We start from the raw sequence: 23,058 nt of genomic DNA, 5'->3' as shown, positions 1-23,058 counted from the left end.
ATAGCTGTTTAAGGGCAGAGACAACAGAAACCAGATGAAAAAATAGAACAATAACAAGGTATGCGTTAGACCCTTAGAAGAAGAAGGGAAATGAGAGGAAAATTTTTTGTTTTCCTCAAGAAATGCAAAGGATTTTTCAACTTTTATTTTCCAGGAACCAGAATAAGGCTATAAAAAAAAAAGCATTTTGCCCTTAGGGAAGTTGAAGACTGGAACCAAAAGCCAATTAGTTCCTCTATAGTCACTTTCAGTTTTTCAATTTTTTAGTGTTAAGAAGTGCTTCAGTTAAGGTGAAATTTCTTATTTTTTTGGTAACACAACTGTTAAGTATTGCATAAAAGATATTGCATATTCAATCCAAGGAGTTTTAGTCATTACTGTGCCTCAAAGCCTTCAGAAGCCCACTCATTGTGTGTAACTAACATTTTGTCCTGACAGCAAAGATTTGTATCTTTAATTCCTGTGTGTGGTTGGGGACGGAGGAGTAGGGTAAATAGGTAATGGCCTGAATAGTAAAAATCCCATCCAGTATTTGTTAAGAGGCCACTGGGTGCTTCTCATTAGATTTTATATGATTAAATAACAAGTAATTCTATTTAATATTATACAAGCACAGTTGATTCTGTACAGAACCACAAATAAAACTTAGGTAAGCAAAGATCACAGCTGAATTAATAAGGGGTGGTTCATGGCCAAACATGATGTTTGGGAGTTGGGAGTTGGGACCGTTTTCAGCAATAGTCCTACTGTGGAATTTCACATGAACCGCTGATTTTCTAAAAGGCTATATTCCTAGCTTTGGTCTACTCATAAAACACAAAGGAGTAAAGACAATTTTTTAGCAGCTCTCACATGGAAATATGAGCACTTTGACTCACACACACTATATTCTTGGCACACTGAGGGGAAGGGCAATGAATCTTGGGCCCATTTTGCAGATATATGAAGTATGCCTTAGGTAGAGTGGCTTTCCTCCAAGACCATGGTTGGCAGTGGTGCCAAGAATCTACTTTAGACTATCTTCTGTGTGTTAAACCGACTTTGTCCTCAGGATATTTCCTGTGTAACAGACTCATGAGGGACCTCCTGTGGATCCATGATCATGAAGGTGCATCTTTCAACATGGTTCCTTCCCTTTGCGTCTGGACACAGCTCAGTCTGCAGTGTAGACACTGCCCTGCGGCTCTTACCTGCATGTTGCTGCCCCACTGAGCCTTCCCTTCCAACAAGGCATCCAGGACAGCCCGGCTGGGCTCCTCAGCAGCTGGGTCATTCCCACTCACCACGTAGTAGGACGACCTCACTCTCTTGAAGAATTCAACATCGACATTCTTACTATTGCTGTGGTTAGGAATATAGCACAGGTCCAGATACACAGGAAGGCCTGGAGGCACAGCTGAAGACTTGACGGTCTTGGTGGTTCCTGGTCCTATGGTAGACAAAGACACAGCAAGGGTCACAGAAAGGTACAGGGACACATCTAGTACACCTCCCCAGTCATCCACAAGCAGGTCTTCTGGGACACCCAAAGAGGTGACAATAGTTCCATCTTTCTGGTAATTTTCAGAGGGCGTTTAATACTAGCAATTTGAGAGAATATAACATGGCTATTTACCATCTCAATAAGAGAACTGAATCATGGACGGTTTCCCTTTGTGGACAACCCATTAGCAAGTAAGATGAATTTCGAGGCCTTTCCAAAAGATGGAACTAGATATAATACCCCTCCTAAAGAAAATACTAATGTGAATCTTAATTTGATAAGTCATCTAAGAAACAGATTTTAAAAGTCAAAAGGAAGCATCTGCATTTGGCAAACCATAGCTAAGGGGTATTATAGTAATCCACTTCAGGGTTTCATTTGACAGCAATTTTGTCCACCGTTGAATATTATACCCTAACATTTGACGTAGTAAATAGTTTCAATGTTAACGCCATGATTTTCAAAACCCTCAGCACCTCAACCTCATTCAGCAATTGATGAAACATTGTATTCTCTCGTTAGCTCTCTCTAGACAAGGCTGGATACCAAACTTTGGCAAAGGAAGGTTCAAAAAGACTAGGCTCTCTCTAACCAACCAGGACACAGCAGACTGGGGAAAGGCCATCCTGCAGCCAAAATTCCCAGCCAAGTCAGAAAAGCCTGGGGAAAGTAAAGATTCAGATTAACCTAAAAGTTTCCTGGCACCTTGTCCGGTGAGCTGACTTTCCAGCTTGTTCCAGTTAGAAGATTTAAAGTTTTTGAAACATTAATAGGACTAGCGTTCTAAGGCAGTGGTTCCTCACCCTTTGTGCATAATTAGAATCACCTTGGATGTTTAATACTGATGATGCCCAGGCCTCATCCTCCAGAGTCTGACTCAGTTGGGCTAGGGCTAGGGTCGGGGGACCACTAGCTTTTAAATCACCCCAGGTGAGTCTAAGCTGGTTTGAGATCACCGCTGTAAAGCCATTAAAAACACCATCTAGATTCAATATGCTTAATCCTCTTTCCTTTCTCCACGGGATGTTTAAAGACTGTCATCCCAGAGTCAAAACACCAGTGAATTCTATCAACTGTCCAGTTTTATTTTTAGAGGTAGAGGGGAGTGGTGAGAATTGGCCAAACTGATATTTGAACAAATTCATCCTATGAATAGATTATTAATAGGTCATTTTAATGAATCTGAGCTGAAAGCCCTCAAAATATCCATTTGGGGGCCTCCTAAAGAATTCTGATTTGTAGTAGAAGTTGGTGAGTTACAGTTCTTCTAATAATTAAACATGTCTGCAATTTTCCCTTCTACACTTAATCACCACCATCAACACCAGATGAATATTGCTCATAGACGCACAAACTGAAACAATTGCCAAAAGTCTACCCAGGTTTGTTTTAAAAATCAATTAGTAGCACAATTTTGCCTTTCTAGAAATCTAAAAGCATTTTCAAAGTAAATGAAAATTAATTCATCTTTATTTATTACTTTGCCTTTAAATTATCTCTTGAAGTGTCCAAAAAAGTTTTTTTAAAAAATTAATGTGTGGGCTGGGGTATATATGTTCTGGCAAATTTAGTAGCAAATTTCAGTTGGTTTTTATCTCATGTTTTCCCCTAAGTGCTGGTCAGCTGTCAACTCTTTTGGACCAAGGGGTTAACTGGTGGTTTTCCATTCATTCTAAACGTGTAAAAATTCAGTTTGTTTTCTATGTGCAAGTAAAAAGATCAAATCCGATGAGAACTGAGTCTTAAAATTCATGCTCCATATTGTTTAAAGTTAAACTTTGCAACTGTAACTATTATATCCTAAAATGTACTGAATTTGAGAGCCCCGAAGATTCATCTATCAGATTTTCTCTAATAAATCAGGGAAATGTTACTTATTTTCTGCTTTACATGTTTGGGTCAATTTATAGTTACTTTGTGAACTGTGATCTAAAATCCCTGCATGATTACATAAAGCAAAGAAGATATATTAATGCAAATCCTTGTGATTGATTTGAAGCAACAAAATGAAGCTATGCAGCCAGAGACATCCAAAACCCAGGTCACTGCCGAGAGCTTGATAAATCTAGGAATGGGGACCAAAACAGGAATGATCAGAAGGCAGGAATATCTGCTCCTGCCAAGTGGAATTTCTATCTGAAATAGCATTCTGGGTCTATGAATAAGGCCATGGGGTAAGAGGGGGATAAGAAAAGTGCCCTCAATGTTTTTCTCTCCATTTGTACTGGCTACTCTCTGGTCAACTGAAATTATGGTATTGGTTGGCTGACAAGAAAACAGAACACTGCCTTTAATGGAGATGTTAATCCAACCTGGTGATTTTTTAATAAAAATATTATAATTTTTAATTTTAAAATTTTATAATTTTATTTTTTAAAAAAAGGACTCTCAGTCTTGGGCCAAGACTAGTCATTCCAAGAACCCGTGGTTCTCCTTGAGCCCTTGGAAGCTCCTGGCCTGTGTCACCTCAGCTTGGTTCTGGGGCCAACATGGCTGAAGCCAGTCTTCCAAAGGAGCTGAAAACACACATCCTTGGTTCTAAAAATTCAGAACAGGGCTGCAGTTGCCATGCTTCAGAATGGTGCAAACCCAGGTGATGAATTCCTGCTGCTGCCCTGAGCCATACCCTGAGCTATCCCCAAGCCTTGGGGCCACAGTGGGCTGAGATACATACCTTTGGGCAGAGGAGAATAGCAAAGGGAAGGTAAAGCATCAGTTCATGCTCTCTCATCTTCCCAGCATAAACTCAAACGGGAAATATAAAGGCTCCAAGTAAAAGCAGAATTGTGGCCTACATCTGGGGGCCCAGCTTGCTGAGCCTACCTGCAGTCGCCGTCTTTACCGACTTGGATGTGGAGGCATTGGCGGCATTCTTGGTCTCCTTGTCTTTCTCTTCCCCACGTGCAGCTTTGACCTCAGGAGTGGTGGTGGTTTTCGTTGCTTTTTCCACAGATTCTTTCTTCTTCGGAGAAGCCACTCTGGACACCTTATCTGAGGATTCTTTCAAGCCTGCTGGTTTTGGTGAAGCTGCCAAGGGTTTGGACTTCCCATCACTCTTTTTGACAGGTGAAGATGACTTGGTCTTTGTACCTGGCTTTTTGGTTTTGGTCTTCTCTTTCAGGTCTTTCTTCAGAGCTTTGCCCAGGTTCTGCTCAATGGCCAAGGCCTCTGGGTCCACCATGGACACATCAGGGTGGCGTGGAGAAGGGCTGCGGTCTTGCATGGGGGCCGGAGGTGGGTCCATGTGTTTGTATGTGACAGTTTTGTCTGTGGGGATGGTTTCTGACTCATCTTCGGAGTCAATGTTGGCATCGGCTGTGATGGAGGGGCACTCTTCAGTCTCCGGGGGAACATCAGAGTCCGTCTGGGATGGGGCCGACTCGCTGACTGAGGTGGGAGGGGTTTCATCACACTGTCGTCCCTGTTGCTTTCCTCCTGGAGGTGGTGGGGCTCCCCCTGATTGAGTGAGGGGCTTTTCAGATTCTTCAGTGGCCTCTTCACTGGCAAACCACTCAAGAGGATTGGGATTAATGAAGGAGGGGGAGAGCTCTGTCTTGGGATGCTTGTATTCACAGGAGGACACAAGGCATAGATCAACATCCTGGCGGGCTTCTGAGGGCGACTTCTTTTCTGCAGCATAGGATCGGTCTGACGTCTCATAGGAATACGTAGATGCCTGAGGTGTTCTAGTGATTTTCTCTGTAGTCTCGTAACAGTATGTGGAAGTATCAGGGCTTCTTGTGGTTTTTGTAGATGTCTCATAGGAGTAACTATCAGACTCAGGGAAACTGGTAATTTTCTCAGTGGTCTCATAAGTGTAGCTGGAGTCTCCAAGTGTGTGGCCTCCATCCTCGGAGTCATCATAGCCATTGCTGATGTCATCCAGGAGCCTTCTAGACCTCTCAGTCTTTTCGTAGCTGTAACCACTCATTTCAGGGGTCCTTGTGGTCTTCTCGCTTATCTCATATGAGTACCCCCCCTCTTCAGGGCTCCGTGTGGTCTTCTCAGTAATTTCATAGGCGTAGCCGCCATGTTCAGGGGTCTTGGTGGTTTTCATAATGGTCTCATAGGAGTAGTCACTGTCACCTGGGGATTTTGTGGTTCTCTCTGTCTTCTCATAGTAATAGCCACCCACATCTGGGGGCCGGGTGGTTTTCTCATAAGATTCATAGTCGTAATCCTCTTCATCTGGGGACCTGGTTGTTTTCTCATGTGTCTGATAAGCATAACTAAAGTCACCAGGTGTCTTCCCTCCACTGTCCTTCTCCATGCCAGATGTGGTCAAATCTCTATTCAAGGCTAAGTGGTGCTGCATTGTATCGAATAACATTGAGGCACGGAAGCCATAGGACTCTGCAGACGCTGCATCTATTGGAGGAGAAGAGGAAGGATGACAAGCTGCTATGTCCTCTTTGACTGCAGAGGTAGAATCTGAAAAACTAGGTGAATATAAAGGAGAGGACTCTCGTGGGGTGAGTGGAGAGATATCAGATTTTGGAGAGAGCTTTTCTCCTTCCAGACCTTGTACTTTTTCAGAGGTGAGTGAGGCATATAGGGATATATCTCTCGGAGGAGCAACATCGGATAGAGTATCTTCTTGGAGAGGAGAAGCTATCTGAGAAGGGGTATGAGCAGAAGAGGTGGATGGGGAGGCCTCTACCTGAGATACTGAGATGAGCTCAGAAAGATCATTATCTTGGGTATAGGACGGCTCCTCCATAGGTGGTATCTTGTGTGATAAACTGGAGTCCTGCATGTCAGAAGGACTGTAGTCCACTTCAGTTGGCCCATTTTCAGTGATGTGAAGCATGCTTGCACCCACTGCAGGGTGATCTGGAGACTGTCGACTGAAATCCATAGCAAGGGAGTGCTCAGGAGATTCTTGGCCAAATTCAATAGACATTGAGGACTGTTCAGATCTGTGCTCCTGAACTGGTGTCCTGGACTTGGCAGTTTTAGGGGAGAAGTCTGGTGGAGAAATTGACATTGGTCTCGGGCATTCTTCTTTAGATGGAGACATTTCTGTTTCCTGGAATGTGGTAGGTGTTTGCACAACAGACACTGAAAGGGAGTCATCTACTTCTGTGGAATGTGGGGAGCCAACTTCAGCATGGAGAGACGGAGACACGTCATCTGTTGTTGGCTCTGGAAACGAGCTTGTAGCCACCGAGGCTGTGGAGACTGAGGCCACACCCTCCATGTGAGAGTATGTGTCTTCTGCTACACCCTCATCAACTGGAGTAGCTGACTTGTCTGAGACAGTGCCTTCAGAAATGGACATCTTGGTGTCTTCTTTAAAAGATCCAAACTGACTGACATCTATTTGTGTTGGAGAAACATCGCCTCCTAATTTCCTTTCATCCAAAGCCAGTGCTGGTTGAGAACTTATAGCTTCAGCATCATCAGTTTTCTTTTCTTGACCAAAGTCTTCCTTTATTGGTATAAAGTCCGTGCTTTTCCCTTCCTGTTTCTCTTGGTAAAGACCAGTGGAAGTCATTTCAGAAACTGGACTTATTTGGTCTGGAGAGCCCTGTTTTCCATTCTTTTCTTCAAAGGGGCTTTCAGTACATCTGCCAGAAGCTTTGCCATCAGCGCTTAGAAAACTTTCATATGCGGACTCGGATCCAATTAGGGGTGGGCTGCGTAAAGGAGATAAAACTTTCTCAATAGGAGACTCTGAGTCAGGCACAGGTTCATCCATGGGGCTTATTGAAGCCCTTTCACTCTCATCTTTGGTATCACTGAATTCAAAACTCACTGGAAGTGCTGGTGGTTTTTCAATGACTTCTGTAGGGAGGTGACTGGATTTCTCATCAGTGGGAGATTGGTAGTAAGGTGTGTGGCCAGCACTGCCAGTCACAGACTGAGATGGTGATACCACTTCCAGAGTCTTATCCTCAGGACTAGCACAATGTTCTTCAACTACTTCTTGGGTCACCTCAGGGGACACTGAGACTACTTCTGCCTCTGTGGAGACCTTGATCTCATTGGGCATCAGAGAGAAGTTCACACTGCGTTCACCCAGGGGGGTCTTCTCTACGGGCGATGGTGGAGACGGACTCAGGGATGGGCTCTTGGATGGGCTCTTGGATGGGCTAAGTTTTTCATCTGAGACTGTTGAGATGGTATCTTTGATCTCCAGCATGGCACTGGCTTTCACCTCTTTTGCTTCAGTGTAGTAAGCGTCACGTAGAGCAGATCTGCTGAATTTGTCTTCCTCCATGGATGAGGGTGGAGAGATGGTGGAGGCCGAAGCATTGTAATCCCTGCCATCAGTAGCATCTGTTTTTGACCCTTCAGAGAATCCATTGAGTGTTGTAACAGCAGGTTTGGCGTATTCCTGAGAATACAATGAAGACTCATATTGGGTGATGTTTACGAATTCCTGAGATGGGGACTCGGTCTCTTCATTGTTGGTCTCATCACTCATCACGTCTCGAGGAGTAGACATCTCATCCATTGGGGTGGGCTCACTGGATATCTCAATGGTAGACTGAGTGTATCCAGACGTGGCCGTGAACTCCTCAGGCTGGTCTTCTCGGTTTTCCTCATCGGAAGCAGTGGCCTCACTCTCTGAGCCTCCAGGTAAAGTCTCATCATGAATTGAAGATGCAGGTTCTCGGCCAGGAGACTGGGCTCCCGCTTGCTTGGCTGGTGTGGTGAGGAATCCATACTGATCCTCGGCACCACTAGCCTCTGCGGCCTTGTCAACCACGGCCATCACATAATCTTCAGCTTCGATTTTTTCAGGTTCGTATTCTTCCTCTCGGGCATCCTCTGCTTTGTCCTCCTCACCCTCGTCCTCAGATTGTTCGGCTTCTCCCTTCTCAACTGCCTCATCCATGTCTTCTTCTGCTCGGTCATCCCCACTGGCCACAGACTCCCTCTTCTCCCGGATGTGCACATCCGCCTCAGCCTTTGCATTCTCCTCGTCCTCGATGAGGCTGTGCTTGGAGGTGCTCACACACACATTTTCTTCGCCGTCCTCTTCTGGTTCCTCAGCCTCCTCAGTTTCCGCCTTCTCTTCATAGTCTCCAGTCTCGGAGGATTCTTCAAAACCAGCTCCTTCATCTTCAAATTTTTCAATGTCTTCCACCCCCTGCTTCTCGACTGGCTCCAACTCCTCGGGCGTTTGTTCGCACTCGCCCTCCCCTTCGGTGGTGGTGATTCCCTCATCTGGGGACTCAGCAGGACCCTTGATAACGTAGGCTTCGACTGGCTCAGTTTCCTTCAGTTTCTCTTGGTCTTCGATTAGCTCCAGCTGAGGCTTGATGTCCTTTGTCACATCAACCTCTTCAGCCTTTAACTCTTCAAAGTCCTTGGTTAGATCCTCAGGAGATGACATAAGTGACCTCTCAGCTTCGAGTTCTTTGGCAGGGCCAGTGGCTGCTATTCCAACTGCTGCCACTGTGGCAGCTGCGGCGGCAACAGTGCTGACAGCTGCAGCTGCAGCCTCTGTGGTCTTGCCTTCCTTCTTAATGACTTTAATTTTTCCCTTCTCCTTTGGCTTTCCAGCAGCAACAGAATCTTTCTTGACAGACTCTTCCTTCTTGGCTACTTTTGGTTTTAGTGCAGCTGGTTTTTTTGCTTCAGATAGAGGAGTAGATGATTTCTTTGAGTCTTTGGGGAGTTTCTTAATTTCTTTTTTGGGTTCCTTTTCTTCCTTTTTAATTTCCTTCTTTTCTTCCTTCTTAACTTCCTTCTTAACTTCCTTCAGTGGTGTTTCTTTCTTAACCTCTTTCTTGGGTTCTTTTTTCTCTTCTTTCTTGATTTCTTTTTTGACCTCCTTTTTCACCTCTTCCTTTTTTGGTTTTTCCTCCTTCTTGATAGGTGTTTTGTCCTCCTTTTTAGCCACTTCTTTCTTTGGCTTTTCCTTCTCCTCTTTCTTTTCTTCAGATTTTACCTTTGTTTCCTTTTTCACTATCTTCTCCTTGGTGACTTTGGGTTTGACATCTGTGGTTTGCTTTTCGGCCACCTCGGCTTTCACTGGAGATGGCTCATCTTTGCTGGGTGCCTCCTTTTCAGTCACAGGAGGTTTGGTCTCTATTTTTACTGGCTTGTCTTTTTTCACTGTTACTTTTTCTTTGCTTTCAACTTTGGGTGGCTTTTCCACGTGATTAGCTTTTGTGACATCAGGGGTTTCTTCTTTAGACTCCTTGCGGACAGATTTGCTGGGAAGCGGTTTTGTGGCTGGCTTCAGGCTTTCTCGGCTATCAGCCCTCTGTTTCAGTTTTACTTGTTTCACGGCAGCAGTGGGCACCTGGCCAGTGAGATCCTTTTGGGTGGCCAGCGGCTGCTTCAGGAAGTCTAAATGTTTGAGCTTTTCCAGCCCTTCCAGGATGTTATATTGGGTGCTGTTTCCAGGAAACAGGACGCGGATGATCTTCTCTGCAGGGTTTGCTGGATGCCACACAATCAGAGATGAGACTGAAGTTAAATAGGTAATTGGGATATCTACTTCTTGACCATTAGGCAGGATTAGTTCAGCCTTGTCTTTGCTGGTGCCAGTCCACTGCTGCATAAAATACTGCATTTCCTTGCTGCTCTTGACTGGATTAAGTACGTACATCTCAAGTTTACCCACTCCCATTTTTTGGAAAAGAATGACAGGATCGATGGTATTGCCTACGCTTCTAAACAGAGGTTCTGGTTTCATGGACAATTTGCTCAGGTACTGGAGAGTGAAGCAAGCTTCTTCTAAGCTTCTCTTCATCTTGATGTTTGGTTCTGGGTTTTTCAGATTTTCAGGTACATTGAGAAATACAACTCCTAAGTCAGGAGAGATGAGGTTTTTCATCCAGTCACTATTTGTGGTGGAGCCCTGGGACTGTTCTTCCTCCAGCTCTGCAATTTTCCGCTGTAGCATGCTATTTATTCCAGGCAAGTTGTCATCCCCAATGTGGGTGAGCAGGATGGAGTCCACTCGGTCCAAGTGTCGGATAAGCTTCCAGAAGCAGGATTTTCTCTCTGATCCTCCATTGATGAGCATATTGAATCCGTTCACTGCAAACAAGGCAGAATCGCCCCTCCCTCCTGGGAAAATGTAACAGCAGGGCTTGGAGAGCTTTAGAAATCCCCCCGATGTGGGAGGTTCCAGGATGTCAAAAGGAGATGGGACTTCTACTGATTCTGAGAGATACTCAGTAAACTCAGAAAGTCCTTCCATTTCTGGCAATATAGAAGTTGAATTGAGTTTAATATTGATGAAGTCTTGGAGATTGTGTCTGTCAAGATTGGAGTTTTTCCAGTCCCCTTCTTCAGGACAGAACAGGGTTAGGCTGGCTTTGTTGGCAGGGTGGGTAGTACTCAGTAACTCCCCAATCTGGGTTTAAAGAAAAAAGGAAGAAAGAAAGAAAAGGTTTAAGTGACTGCCATCACTGATCCATCATCTCCATCTGTTACTGTGCATTACAGGACCACTGGATGCACAGAGGGCCAGTTTCAGAGACACACTTGCTTAGTGATGCTGGTTGTTTAAATGCTAAATTATTTTCACACTGGAAGTGAACAGCCTGTGTCCTGAGCCCTCCTCTTCGTCCCTCTGCCATAACCAGGACCCCATCACCATCCATTCCTGCCCAGCAGGGGAACTCCAGAGCTCTGTTCCAGTTCTAAGATGAGTGACCATCTGAACAATAGGAGCTTCTGCCACAGCAGTTACGAAATATTTTGAATATTATCCATGGGGAATTGCCATACAAAGATGCCCTTTAAAAAACATTAAGGGGAATGCTATGTGATTCATTTCACCACTGATATAAAATGTTTTCTTTTAATCCACAGGGCTTGGCAAAAAAAGGCCTGATTGGACACACAAAAGGAACTCGGATAAAAGTACACTTGTTGCCTCCTTTTAGAATTTGGTAGGCATAAAAGAAAAAAGTTTGGTGGATTTGTTCCCCAATGGGAGACAAGAAATTACAGATGCCCATGACTACAAAAAATGCCTGGTTTCTGGCCTCACTGCACACTACTTAAAACATGAGTGGTTCACCCAGCAGGTTCTCTGAAGCCGTGATGATTAAAGTGGTTGGGTAATTATACAAGCCGGTGGCCAAATTCATTCCCCATTTGCTCATGTTTAAATCCAAGGGAACCACTCTGCTCTCTTACTGCTCCCATTCTTTTCAGGGCACGTTGGATATGAGTGACTAAGATCAAATTTGGCTCAAATGGTTTTCAACACATTGTTTAGTACTTTCCAAGGATGGAAATATGGAAAAGCCAATCTGGACCAAAACAAAGACTGTGGTTTAATAGAAATATTACTTTCTTTCTCATTCCATATTATGTCATATGTTTCATGTTCTTAGTCTAGCAAAGAGTGAGGAGAATCATGCCATAAATTCCAATCTTCTTTCCATCTCAGGAAAACTCATAAATCAGCTCAGAGTTTCGCCGACCAAGGGCTCTGTGTCCTGGATGGCAAACAATGACAGGACAAAGCAAAGTTTCATCTGGTCCAGGCATCCCTGAGCCAGCAGGTCTGAACTATCTTCCAGTATTAGATTGCTTTTCTTTATCTCATATAACCTCCCAAATATTAACATTCTGAAGTGACTATTATGTATGTATGTATATAAGGATAATTTATAGAATCTGAATTTTCCCACACTAGATTGCAGCAAAATTGTCATTTTTATTTTATTAGCCTATTGGTCCTAAGCATAACATTTTATGTGAAGGTCCACAAAATAGCAAAATGACAAAACTTTGCTATTTTCCTTTAACTTAGCTTCACAATGTCCTATAAAAAGGATGTAAGAATAAACTCCTATTTTGGAATCTAAGAAAACTGAAAAAGCAAACGATAATCATCCTTAGGAGAAATTTTTGCTCAAATTATTTGCTGGCCAAAGACAATACAAGCACCAAATGTGGCTTCTTGTCCAATAATTAGCATAGACCCTCATCACCATCACTATTCTCCACCCTAATCTTCACACAGAGACCATGCAAACTGCTTATGTTTTGTATGACATTTTAGGGGGCAAATCCACACAACTCAAAGTGCTGAATCTTTACCAGTAAAATTTCAAAATTAAGTTTAGTCTATTTTAATTTTTGAAATTCTGCCGGGGCTGAGGCATGGCTGCCAAGGGTATTCCATCACTAGCTCTTTTTATGTGAAATGTGTAATTGCCAAGTTCAAGGAGAAGGCAAAAAGACTTGAGGACTATCTCCCTACTTTCCGTCTTTTCACCCCTACCCAGACAGTTTCTATGCACTGCAGGAAATAACCCCAAACAAAATAAGGCTGCACAGAATTCTGAGGAAGTCAGAGGTCAAGAAAGATGGCCAAGAAAGGTTGGTGAATGGAAAACTATGATGTCCAAGGAGAAGCAGAAAAGAAAGGGCACTACTGGACAGGTTTCTTTCCAGAGAGGGGAAATCCGGTCCTGCTGGAGAAACATGGCAAGATGAGAATGCAGAGATGGGCCAGAGAGAGCCAGCCATGAAGGAGATGGATGGAAAGGGGCAGGAAGGAGGAAGAGGAACAACTCCTGCATCCTTGGGGCTGCACAACAGAATGAAGCGCCCATTGTCCCCATAGCCTCCTTCAGACCTGTGGGCTAAAAAGCACACTAGACAGTCAGTGCCTCAAGGGCAAAGACGGGGTCTTAAGAGCGCCCAGCCCACGGAGGCACACAATCAATGCTCATTCAGTGAGTGGAGGAGAACGATAAGGAAGACCCAGCAATGTTAGCAGTGGCAAGGAAACATGTGACCAGTTCTTAGACTTGGAAGCTGAGGCGTCTACTAAACCAACTGAGAACTCATCATCATAGTAAATGGTAACTGTTTTACTCACTATACTAAATGCTTCTGGATAGCAGGAAGCACACCTTATCTTGTGTCTCAATTATCTTTGTTTCCTCAATACATAATAAGGCTCAATAGATGCTTGTTGAACTGTGCCAAACTTGGCCAATTCAACACATGCTGTCTTCCTGGAGTGAGCACTTGGGATGTAACACAAGTCTGCTGATACTTATCAAACTGAGTGCCACCCTGGTTCTTACAAAGATGGATGACAGACATGACTGGGAGAAACACTGCTTCAGGGCAAAGATAATCTTTTTTGTAAATTTCTTTTTCTAATGAAATGCAGGCATACTGAAAGAGGAAGGAAGGTATAGGAAATAAATGGCTTTACTGCAGATGATATTAATGAAACAAGATTTAAGTTTCTAAAACATGGCCAACTAACTACATTTCCTTTTTGATTAGGTTACTTGCTTGGCTGATGAGGAAATACAGTAGACTGGGTATCTCTGGGCTTTAGTAAGACATTTAATTGTGTGATAGCAGAATTGGATGGATTTCTGGCCAGCCACATAAATAGTGCTGCTTAGTGTCAGCCTGGAGGGAGGTCTATGGTGGGCTGCCTCAAGGCCATTTTCTGTCCTGTTAAGTATTCACTTGGATGAAAATGGTGAACACATGCTTATCAAATCTGCAGATGGCATGAAAATGGGAGACACAGCAAAATGTGGGTTGGTAGAATTAAGGTATTTAGAAAAGCTCTTCATATTGAGACAATAATGGCTAGGTCAACTCTAACACTATGGCATTCTAAAGGGATAAATGTAAGGTTCGGTAAACCAGCAGGGTGAAGTAAAGGATTGGGAGATGTGACTTAACAATGATATCCATGGAAAAGACGCCAGGATTTTATTTAATAGTTGACAGTCCGATGAATTTATCATGAAGCTAAAGAAGCTTAAACTTCAAGGCCCCTTGCTGGCATAGTCCCCTACCAAAGTCCTGTACTTAATTGCGTATTAATAATTGTGTTTTTCTCTTAAAGGGAGCCCCCAAATTATGTAAATTGCAGAGCCCCTCAAAGCCTGCATCCCTTTCCTGTTGACATTTAGTTGTGCATGGTGATGTATTTGTGCATGGTCAAAAGCTACTTTTAGACTTCTTTAATGAAAGATTGTATTGGGAACTATAGAAGCCACTGACTCTCACAAGCCTAACTTGGTCAGTGACTCCTGGAACAGAGTGTACAGTCTGAGTCACTACACTTTATGGAAACCAGTCTCCCTTGCTGGCCCCTTCACCTTGGCCTTATTGGCCTCTAAATGCCAGACCTGGGCCCTTTTCTCTTCTTAATACATTTCTCTGTCTAGATCACTTCACCTACCTTCTGGGCTTTAAATACCTCTGATATGCTAATGGATTCCAAATTAATATCTCCAGCCCAATTCTGAGTTCCTTGAGCTCTGAACTGATATATCCAACTGTCTGGGAACTCCTACATTCTAAAACATGATCAGGGATGAATGTTTGAATTCTCCCAAACCCATCCCATCTCCCTTTCTTGACAGAGGAACAGGTTTGAAGGACAATGACCAGGGATTATAAGGAACGTTTAATATCTTATGAAGAACTGTGGGTAAAACTGAAGATGATTAATCTGGAGGGGAAAAAAAATTGGCAGTGTTGGTGAAGAGTGTCTAAGGCACTGTAGGTGGAAAAGGGATCACATTCCTTCCTTGAAGATATAATGAGACAAATAAGGAAAAACTTTCTAACAGAGAGACTGAAAAATGCCCCCAGGAGATGATGTCACCATCCCTGGACTTCAGGGAGGGATGATGGGGTTAGCCAGGCAATTGTCCTAACTGTAAGTTCTGGTTTTGTGGTTGTATTTCCAACGATTAAGACTCCAAAAACCTGAAGCTCAAAGTATACTGAAAGTTTTATTTTTCAGTCCATTTATTTTTAGCTATTTTTGTAAAAAAAAAAATTTTTTTTTTTCCTCAAATTGTGTTTCTGGTTTCTCTGGAGTTAACTAGTATATTTCAAGGACTGGATAAAAGGAGCAGAGCTGGACACCAAATGGCCTTGAAGGTCCTTTTGCTACCGAGTCGCTCTGTACTCAACCCCTTTTCAAGGCAACTATGGGCAATCATAGCTCCAAAAGGCTGATAACCCCTGATCTAGTCCAGTGATTTGCAGTCCACTTTTGCTGTGACATCCTTTCTTCAAAGTCCACAATGTAAAGGAGATAAAGACCGAGTTGCTTTGGTTGGGGACGGAGGAAGAGAGTGAATTCTACCCAATGTCCTCCCTCTTCCATGGCCTTCCCCCCACCACTCCGACACCACTGATCTAGTCTGTTAGGGAAAACCCTAGAAATCCTTTTCAACATGGATTGAGTATTACTTTCTTCAAAGTATCAGCACGGGGGCTATGGAAGTGGCAGAAGAGAATATGACACAGCCTCTGGCCTTAATGATACCTGCCTGAGTGTAATGAAGATGTGTGTCCTTCAGAACCGCCCCCCCCGTGATTACAAACCCTGGGGAATCTGCCCTGCCATAGAATTCACAGAACTCGAATTCTTCAGTTAAGGCTATTTCTTTTTCTTCTATAATTAGTGGCAAAATCTGACACATGCACAGTCCATTGTGCTAAAATTGTATTTCTACAGTCTAGTAATAATGACTTAAATAGCAATATTTAAAAAGTAGGGGGGGCAGATATTATTTAGGGTCCAGATGGACAAATTGTGATACCTCCATATTTAAAATCTTGGCAGTGACAAACACTTCTCTTTACATATATCCTTTGACTGGTTTTATAGTAAAAAAGAGAAACCAGTGACTTGAGTAGAAACCAACTGCAGAACTGCACAGGAATGCAGAAAGGGACCCATGTGCACACAAATGAGCCTACAGGCAGGCCACTTAACTGCTCACTCACCAGGTCACTGGGCCACTTCCAGGCCTCTGCAGCTCTCTCCCTTCCCCCAGGCAAGACATAATAGGGTGTGTGACCTCTGAGCTACTAGACAAAGGCCCACTGCCTCCAGGTACAACAGGCACATGCGGACACAATTGTGCAAAAGATCCTGACGTTACAGGTTACAATGATCAGATGCCAATTTCAGGGCAGTAGGCAGAGTGAGAATTGTAGCTCTAGCTTTGGAATTTCAATGCAATTGAACAATGATTTACTGAGCCTTTACAAAGTGCAGCTGCAATGAATACCAAGGTGAACCAGACATGGAACCTAAACTCTAGCTGTCTTGGAAGAAGACAGGCTGAAGCTCCCATTCTGAAGTAGTAAAGATGCACCAACCTGGAAGAGCCTTGAAGCCTCGGAGAAAGGAGCTAACTGACTGCCTGGGGGTCCCTTTGTCCCTGTGGGGAGCCAGTTCTCTGTGCTTCAAGATGCAGATGACACCAGGCCTTCTGAGCCCCTTTTCTATTTTGTATTCCCCCCTCCCCAGTGGGTGGAGAGTGGAAATCACTATGTTATCTGACCAGTGTTTTACAGTCGCCCCCAGGTGAGCCAAATGAAGTTGGGCCGGTCTGCTTACAGCTCTTGCCAGTGAGGAAAAGTACGCAGAGACCTCTCTGTGAACCGCAGGGCTAAGGAAGATTAAATGCAGAGAGACACATGGCCCTCTGCGGTCCACGTGAGACACAGCAGCCGCCCTCTCAGGAAGACAGTTTTAAACAGATGTGGTAACTCTTCTTTTCAGCACATCCCTCAGCCCCTCCATTTAGAAATCTGCTATCAGCCACAGGCATGCCCCAGCCTGCCCTGGTGATGGGCCTGCATTGTTTCTGTCACTGCCATCAACAGATAAGCTAGATGAAAAAGGCACATTATTTTGGAAAGTTTCCCAGCCAGGATAAGGTTTCAAGCAGAAATAAATAAATTAAAATCTTTCATGTGATTTCACCAAATACCACTAACTTCATATAGTTTTCAATACTTTGCGTGTCATCTTTGAATGAGATATATTCATTAGAAGTAGTAATGATCCAGCTTCAGTCCAGTTAATTTAACCATCTTTTTCTTGGGTCATTGATGAGCCCTATTTCCTTTTCTAGAGCCCACTGTTCAAACAACCCAAGTTCAAGCATCAGGATCAGGCGTTAAAAGTAAGAGAAATCTAAATAATTAGGCCTGGAAAAGAAAGTATAAGTCCTGAAGGAGATCAAGGCAGTTAAATTCTACCAAAAGCCCATGAGATCTTTGGAGCATTCTCTCAGAAAACAGGAAACCTGGTTTTTCATTGGGGCTCTAACATTTCAAGTTTCTCCATCACTTTTGCCATCTATAAAATGTTTACTAGACTAACCCCTCCCATCTACCTCTTAGGCACATTAAGAATGATTCCAATTAATTATAGATGAGTGCTCTAAATTCTTTGGCAATGAGCCACAGAGCTGAAGTATTTTGGATCATGCAGCTTTGCTTATTTCAAAGGAGCCGTGACATTCCTCCCCTTCTTCTTCAATCTCCCCCAGTGCTTTCAAAGAGCAGGGCAGCCTAAGGCTACAATAACCAAGCAACTGGAAGCGTAGACATTCCCAGACAGAAACCTACCTCTTGATCGGTGAAAATCTCTATGAAGTTCTGGAAGGAGAAAGAGCCGGATTGGAGAATGAGCTCTCCGGTATTTTCAAAGCACTGCCCAGTCAGCACGAGCAGCTTGTGTCGGGCGGCATCAGTGATCATTAATCGCACCTGAAACAAAGCACAGAGCGTAGTACCTGAGCCATGGGCAGTGCTGCCACCCCACCTTCAGGACAGGGCTAGCCTTTGGAGCCAATGAAGTTTATTACCAACAAAAAGCATTCATTCAATGAGAGTCTAATTTCCCCTGGGGACGGGGAGAAAGGGGGAGGATTGGACAGAGCCCTAGCTGTAGAAATCACCCACAAAACCAGGAAGTGTGGATGTCAGTTCGCCCATGAATGTCATTTTCAAAGTCTTGCTACAACCAAGACAGTAGCAGTAGTTGACTTTCTCCCCCTAGTTTTCTCCTCTTTAGCAGAGCAGTCTTCACAGCTGGCAATCATTTGTTTCACAGCTGTTCAGAAGTGTCTGCTAGCAGCATGTAGTCTGTGAGACCAGGAAAGACTTGTGAATATCTCACAGGCTGAGTCACCATTTACAGTCCAGGTCCCCAACTGACCCTCAGGAAGGATAGGGTTCCAACGGAGTCCCCCGTGGGCCCCTCCATCCAGGATCCCTTTCCTTCCAAGCCATGCAGCAAGCACACAGCTCCAAGTGCAGTCTCCAATGGAATCAGCAAGGTGCTTGACACCGAACACAAAGAAAAGGCTACCCCTGAATAGCAATCTTTGGAACAGAATTGCAAATGGTTTGCACTAAAGAACTCCCTGTGAACTTTAAATGGCAGGAAGCCAGCTGTCCTTCAGCAGAAACACCGCTCTAAGCACCAAGGTACCCGCTCTGAGCCCAATTTGTGAATGTTCAGCGCACACTACATGCCAAGCATCATGCTAGGCACTGAGGGGAGGATACAAAAGTAAACAGGACATGACCCCTTGCCCAAGGACCCCACAGTCTAATCACGGAGAAACACATGTACCTAAGGAATTGTTTCAGCCCCATCTGATCTACAGGCGAGCCTGGATTCCTTACAAAAAAAATTTCCTTATTTTTCTCTTTTCATTTCTCACAGCTGTTCCAGGCAGTCTGTCTGGACATTTATTAATTCTCCAGCGTTTTTCAAGTCGTAATTACTTCCTGATTCTGTTAGTCACAGAAGGACTGCTATCCATCCCATCACTTTCCTCAACCTGGACCTTAACAGATGGCCAAAGAAGTCATGCCGACCCGAAGCAGGCAGGCATGGGTTAGAACAGGTTACGCCAAAAAGCGGAAGCAACGCAAGTGGTCATCAAGTGAGGAATGGACACACAAATGGGGTCTAGCATTATCCAGCCACAAAAAGGAATTCAGTACTGTTACACGCTACAACATGGATGAACCTTGACAACATTATGCTAAGTAAAATATGCCAGACACAAAAGGCCACATATTGTATGATTCCATGTATATGAAATGTCCAGAATAAGCAAATCTACAGGTGGAAGAGTAGATTAGTGTTTGGCAGAAGGAGGAGCGGGGAGTGAGTCCTAACGGTTTCAGGGTTTTTAGTGGGTAATGAACATGTTCTGGAATTAGATAGTTGCACAATTTTGTAAATATACTAAAAACCACTGCAGTGTACACTTTAAAATAATGGATTTTATGGTATGTGAATTATATATCAATTTACAAAAACAGGATGCAGTCACAGAGATACTCAAAGTGTGGGTAGAAGAGACGCTACAGATAATGGAGGCTCCCAGGGACTCTGGCTACTTAAAGTCGAAGAGGCAACTCAGTCTCGAATGTGCTCAGCTACAATAAAGGAAGTGTAAAATGGAGCTATAGCAATTCCTCTGGCCTGGGTGATCAGGCACTCTCGGCTTCAGCCAAGTTTTTTATGTCGCAGTGGGCTCTGAAATACACAGTTACTCTCTGTAGCAACAATTTCATATGGTATTAATAATGGTATTAATAGTTGCACAGAGGTGCAAACTAAGACAAAGGCAGTGGATAACTTGCTCAAGGCCACCAGCTAGTCATTGGCAGACGTGGGATTGTGGACCTAGGCAGTCTGGTGTCAGTCCACACTCCTGACCACTATGCTGTTCTGCCTTTCAAGGGTGTGGGGATAGCTCTGAATGGGGCTCACATCTGAGATGCCATTCTTCTCCAAGCCTGTCCTGGGTGTCTGTCCTGAGGGCTTGCAGTCTACTTCCCCTGCTATATCCCCACCAGACTCCATCCCAGCAACACTCCCCCATATATACCCCAAATTCTATATCCCCTTGCCTTGACAAAATATTACAGTCCCAGCTAGCATCTTCCACATTGTCCTTACTGGGAGGGGCAGCCTAGGGTGGTCCCGATGCAGAGAACCAGCCACTGACTGGGAATTAAGGGAGATCCCCGGACCCAGGACCTCTGTCTCCTGAGTCTGTCTCCTGCCTGCCTGCCCAGCCCCTCTGACCAGCTGGGTCTCTGTTCAGCATGTGAGGCCCTGCCCCACGCTGTGCAGAGCCAAATGCTCACCTCAGTGCTGACTGCTTCATCGGAAGGGTTGATCAGGACGACTGTTTCTAAAACGTCACTTCGGTGATGAAGGATCTTTTGTCCTGCAGGCACAAAAACACACACAAAAGAGGAGACCTTCAGCTTTTCCAGATGAAATCCGCCCTGCCTGCTTCTCGGATAGCAGAATAATTTCTGCCCCCAACGCTGTAGCACTGGGATTCTCTACACCATCTTGGGAAACACAACTGGTGCCACTGAACAGGAGGGTGCGGACACCGCCAGGTTCCTCCGAGCTGGGTATGTGCAGTCTGGGCCGCTCGCGCTCCCAGGCAGCCTCCGCGCGGTAATGGCGGTTTTCATCTGAGACAAGGGTGGGTGCCAGGAAAACTCAACCGGGCTCTTGACATTTCCTTTCTCATGGTAATTGGGGATGTTTCTCCGTATCAGCCTTTCTTCTGGTGAGAACTGTGCTGAGATTAATTAGGAGCCTTATTGTGAAGTGAATGACATCCAGAAACCCCGGCTAACAATTAGCCCAACAACCAGAATGGCTGCCTGAGGCAGGCTGCAGTCTGTTGGAGTATTCATTAAGTAATTCGCTTGCTCATTGAAAACTGGAGAAACTGTGAGGAAATGAAGTGGAGAACAACCCTCCTGCAGGATGGGGTGGCCAAACTGCCCCCTAAAAACAAGCACAGTAGATGGAGAGCACAGCAAGGTGTCGTGTGGGATGAGGGGCCAGTCTGCAGAGGGCTGAGACCCCATAGGGCCTGGCGCCATGGCCCCGACTTCCCACACCTTGCAGGTCCCAGGCCAACTGGACTGAGGCCTAGGACCCCCTTCTACCAGACTCTCCCTCCCTGGACAATGAGATGAAATTCATCAGGCAGATGTGTGGCCAGAGCTGGTGACACACGCTCTGCCAGCTGCCAAGGGACAGAGAAGAGGGGTGTTCCCTCAGAAAAGTGGGAGGGAGACATGTGGTTGGAAGGGCAAACCACAACGTGTCTGCCGCTTGGAAGTACAACGACACTCAGGCGACAGGAGGACACAAAACAGAGTCTGAGGGAGACGGACACCAACGGAGAGAAACACAAGTGCAGAGAATAACCAAAAGCAACTATTTTCCGGGAAGATAGTTCGGCACTTCTTCAAAAAGCTAAAATAGAATGATGGTATGACCCAGCAATTGCACTCCTAGGTGGAACTGAAAGCAGGAGCTTGAGCAGATACTAGTATGTCGACGTTACCTGCAGCATTATTCACAATAGCCAAAAAGCAAGACAACCCAAACTGCCCTGTGTGTGGTTAGGTGAAATGTGGCATATCCATACAGTGGTATATCACTCAGCCGTAAAACAGAATGGAGCTCTGATAATGCCACAACCTAACGGAAGGACCTGGAAAATATTACACTAAATGAAATAAGTCAGACACAAAAGGATAAATATGATATGATTATACTTACATGAAATATCTAGAATAGGCAAATTCATAGACTCAGAGAGTGGATTAGAGGTTATGGGAGTAAGGGAGGGGGACTGGGGAGTTATTGCTTAATGGGTACAGTTTCTGTTTGGGGTGATGATGATGTTTTTAAAATAGAGTTGATGGTTGTACAACCTTGTGAATGCCATTAATGACACTGAATTGTATATTTAAAAATAGTTAAATTGGCAAATTTTATGTTTTTTATATATATTAATATATAATCACAACTTTAAAAAATAAGATAATATATCAAAAACATTTACTGGTACACTTTAAACGAGTGAATTGTATCATATGCAAATTATATCTCAATAAAGCAGTTAGAAAATTAAAAAAGAAAGCAATCCAGAGCACACAGCTTAGCTAGGGTTTTTTTTCCTTTCTATCATCAAGGACCAGAAGTACTATAGAAACAGCAACATGTTGAGAAACTTACCACCATGGCCATTATCAAGCCCGTTCTCCTCCACCATCTCACTCTTCCTAACAGCTCGTATTTACCAATAAGTCCCACATCGCGTATAAAAGAAGCCCAGGCTAATTATGGTGTCAGGCACTGTTCTAAGACTTCACATACATGACTTCGTTTATCCCTAGAAGAGCTCTGTGACACAGGTACTACGATTTTCCCACTGGGGACAATGAGTCTATAGAAGAGAATTAATTAGCCCAGGGTCACATGACCAGTAAGTGGTGGAGCCAGGATTTGGACCCAGGTCGCCTGCTCTAGAGCCCTTCCACTGCACTGCTCCACGGTGCTAGTTACCGGAACTAGGATTTGGGAAAACAGACGAGGCACAGACATTACATGCCAAGGGAGAGCTAAGGAAAAGTCCAAAGGAATAAAACCAGAAATGTGCTTAAAGACGTGAGAAGCCAGAAAGCATTAGAATAGTGGCCAAAAAAAGGCAAAGGTAGCAGAATACCCACATAAAGGAAGGTAAAATTAAGAGCAAGTATGTGACATCTTATTTCAAACACTTAAAAATGAAGAAACAGAACAATGTCACACAGTCTGAGCAGGCAAAGAAGTGAGGTTTAAGAAAAATAAGCCACAGGAAAGAAAGTTCCTTTGTTATAAATGCTAAATATTTTAATTTGTTGGACATTGCTTTTTGGGTTTTTTGATTTGTTTGTTTTTGAGACAGGGTCTCCCTCTGTCTCCCGGACTAGAGTGCAGTGGCGTCATCATAGCTCACTGC

At 44.2% G+C, this 23,058-nt stretch overlaps 1 protein-coding gene across 2 annotated transcripts in view; it reads right to left on the bottom strand.

Annotated features, from left to right (window-relative positions):
* MAP1B (microtubule associated protein 1B) overlaps positions 1–23,058 on the bottom strand; it is a 98,515-nt gene that overhangs the window by 4,507 nt on the left and 70,950 nt on the right. For both annotated transcript variants that reach the window (XM_069492345.1, XM_069492346.1), the window contains 4 exons: positions 20,384–20,466; positions 17,837–17,977; positions 4,307–10,805; positions 1,191–1,429 (listed from right to left, as the gene is read on the bottom strand). In XM_069492345.1, coding sequence (XP_069348446.1) covers positions 1,191–1,429; positions 4,307–10,805; positions 17,837–17,977; positions 20,384–20,466 — 6,962 coding nt within the window. The remainder of the gene's footprint in view (positions 1–1,190; positions 1,430–4,306; positions 10,806–17,836; positions 17,978–20,383; positions 20,467–23,058) is intronic.

Source organism: Eulemur rufifrons, chromosome 17 (genome assembly GCF_041146395.1).
Source record: "Eulemur rufifrons isolate Redbay chromosome 17, OSU_ERuf_1, whole genome shotgun sequence".
Classification (NCBI taxonomy): Eukaryota; Metazoa; Chordata; class Mammalia; order Primates; family Lemuridae; genus Eulemur; species Eulemur rufifrons.
This window is presented reverse-complemented; position numbering and strand designations above follow the sequence as displayed.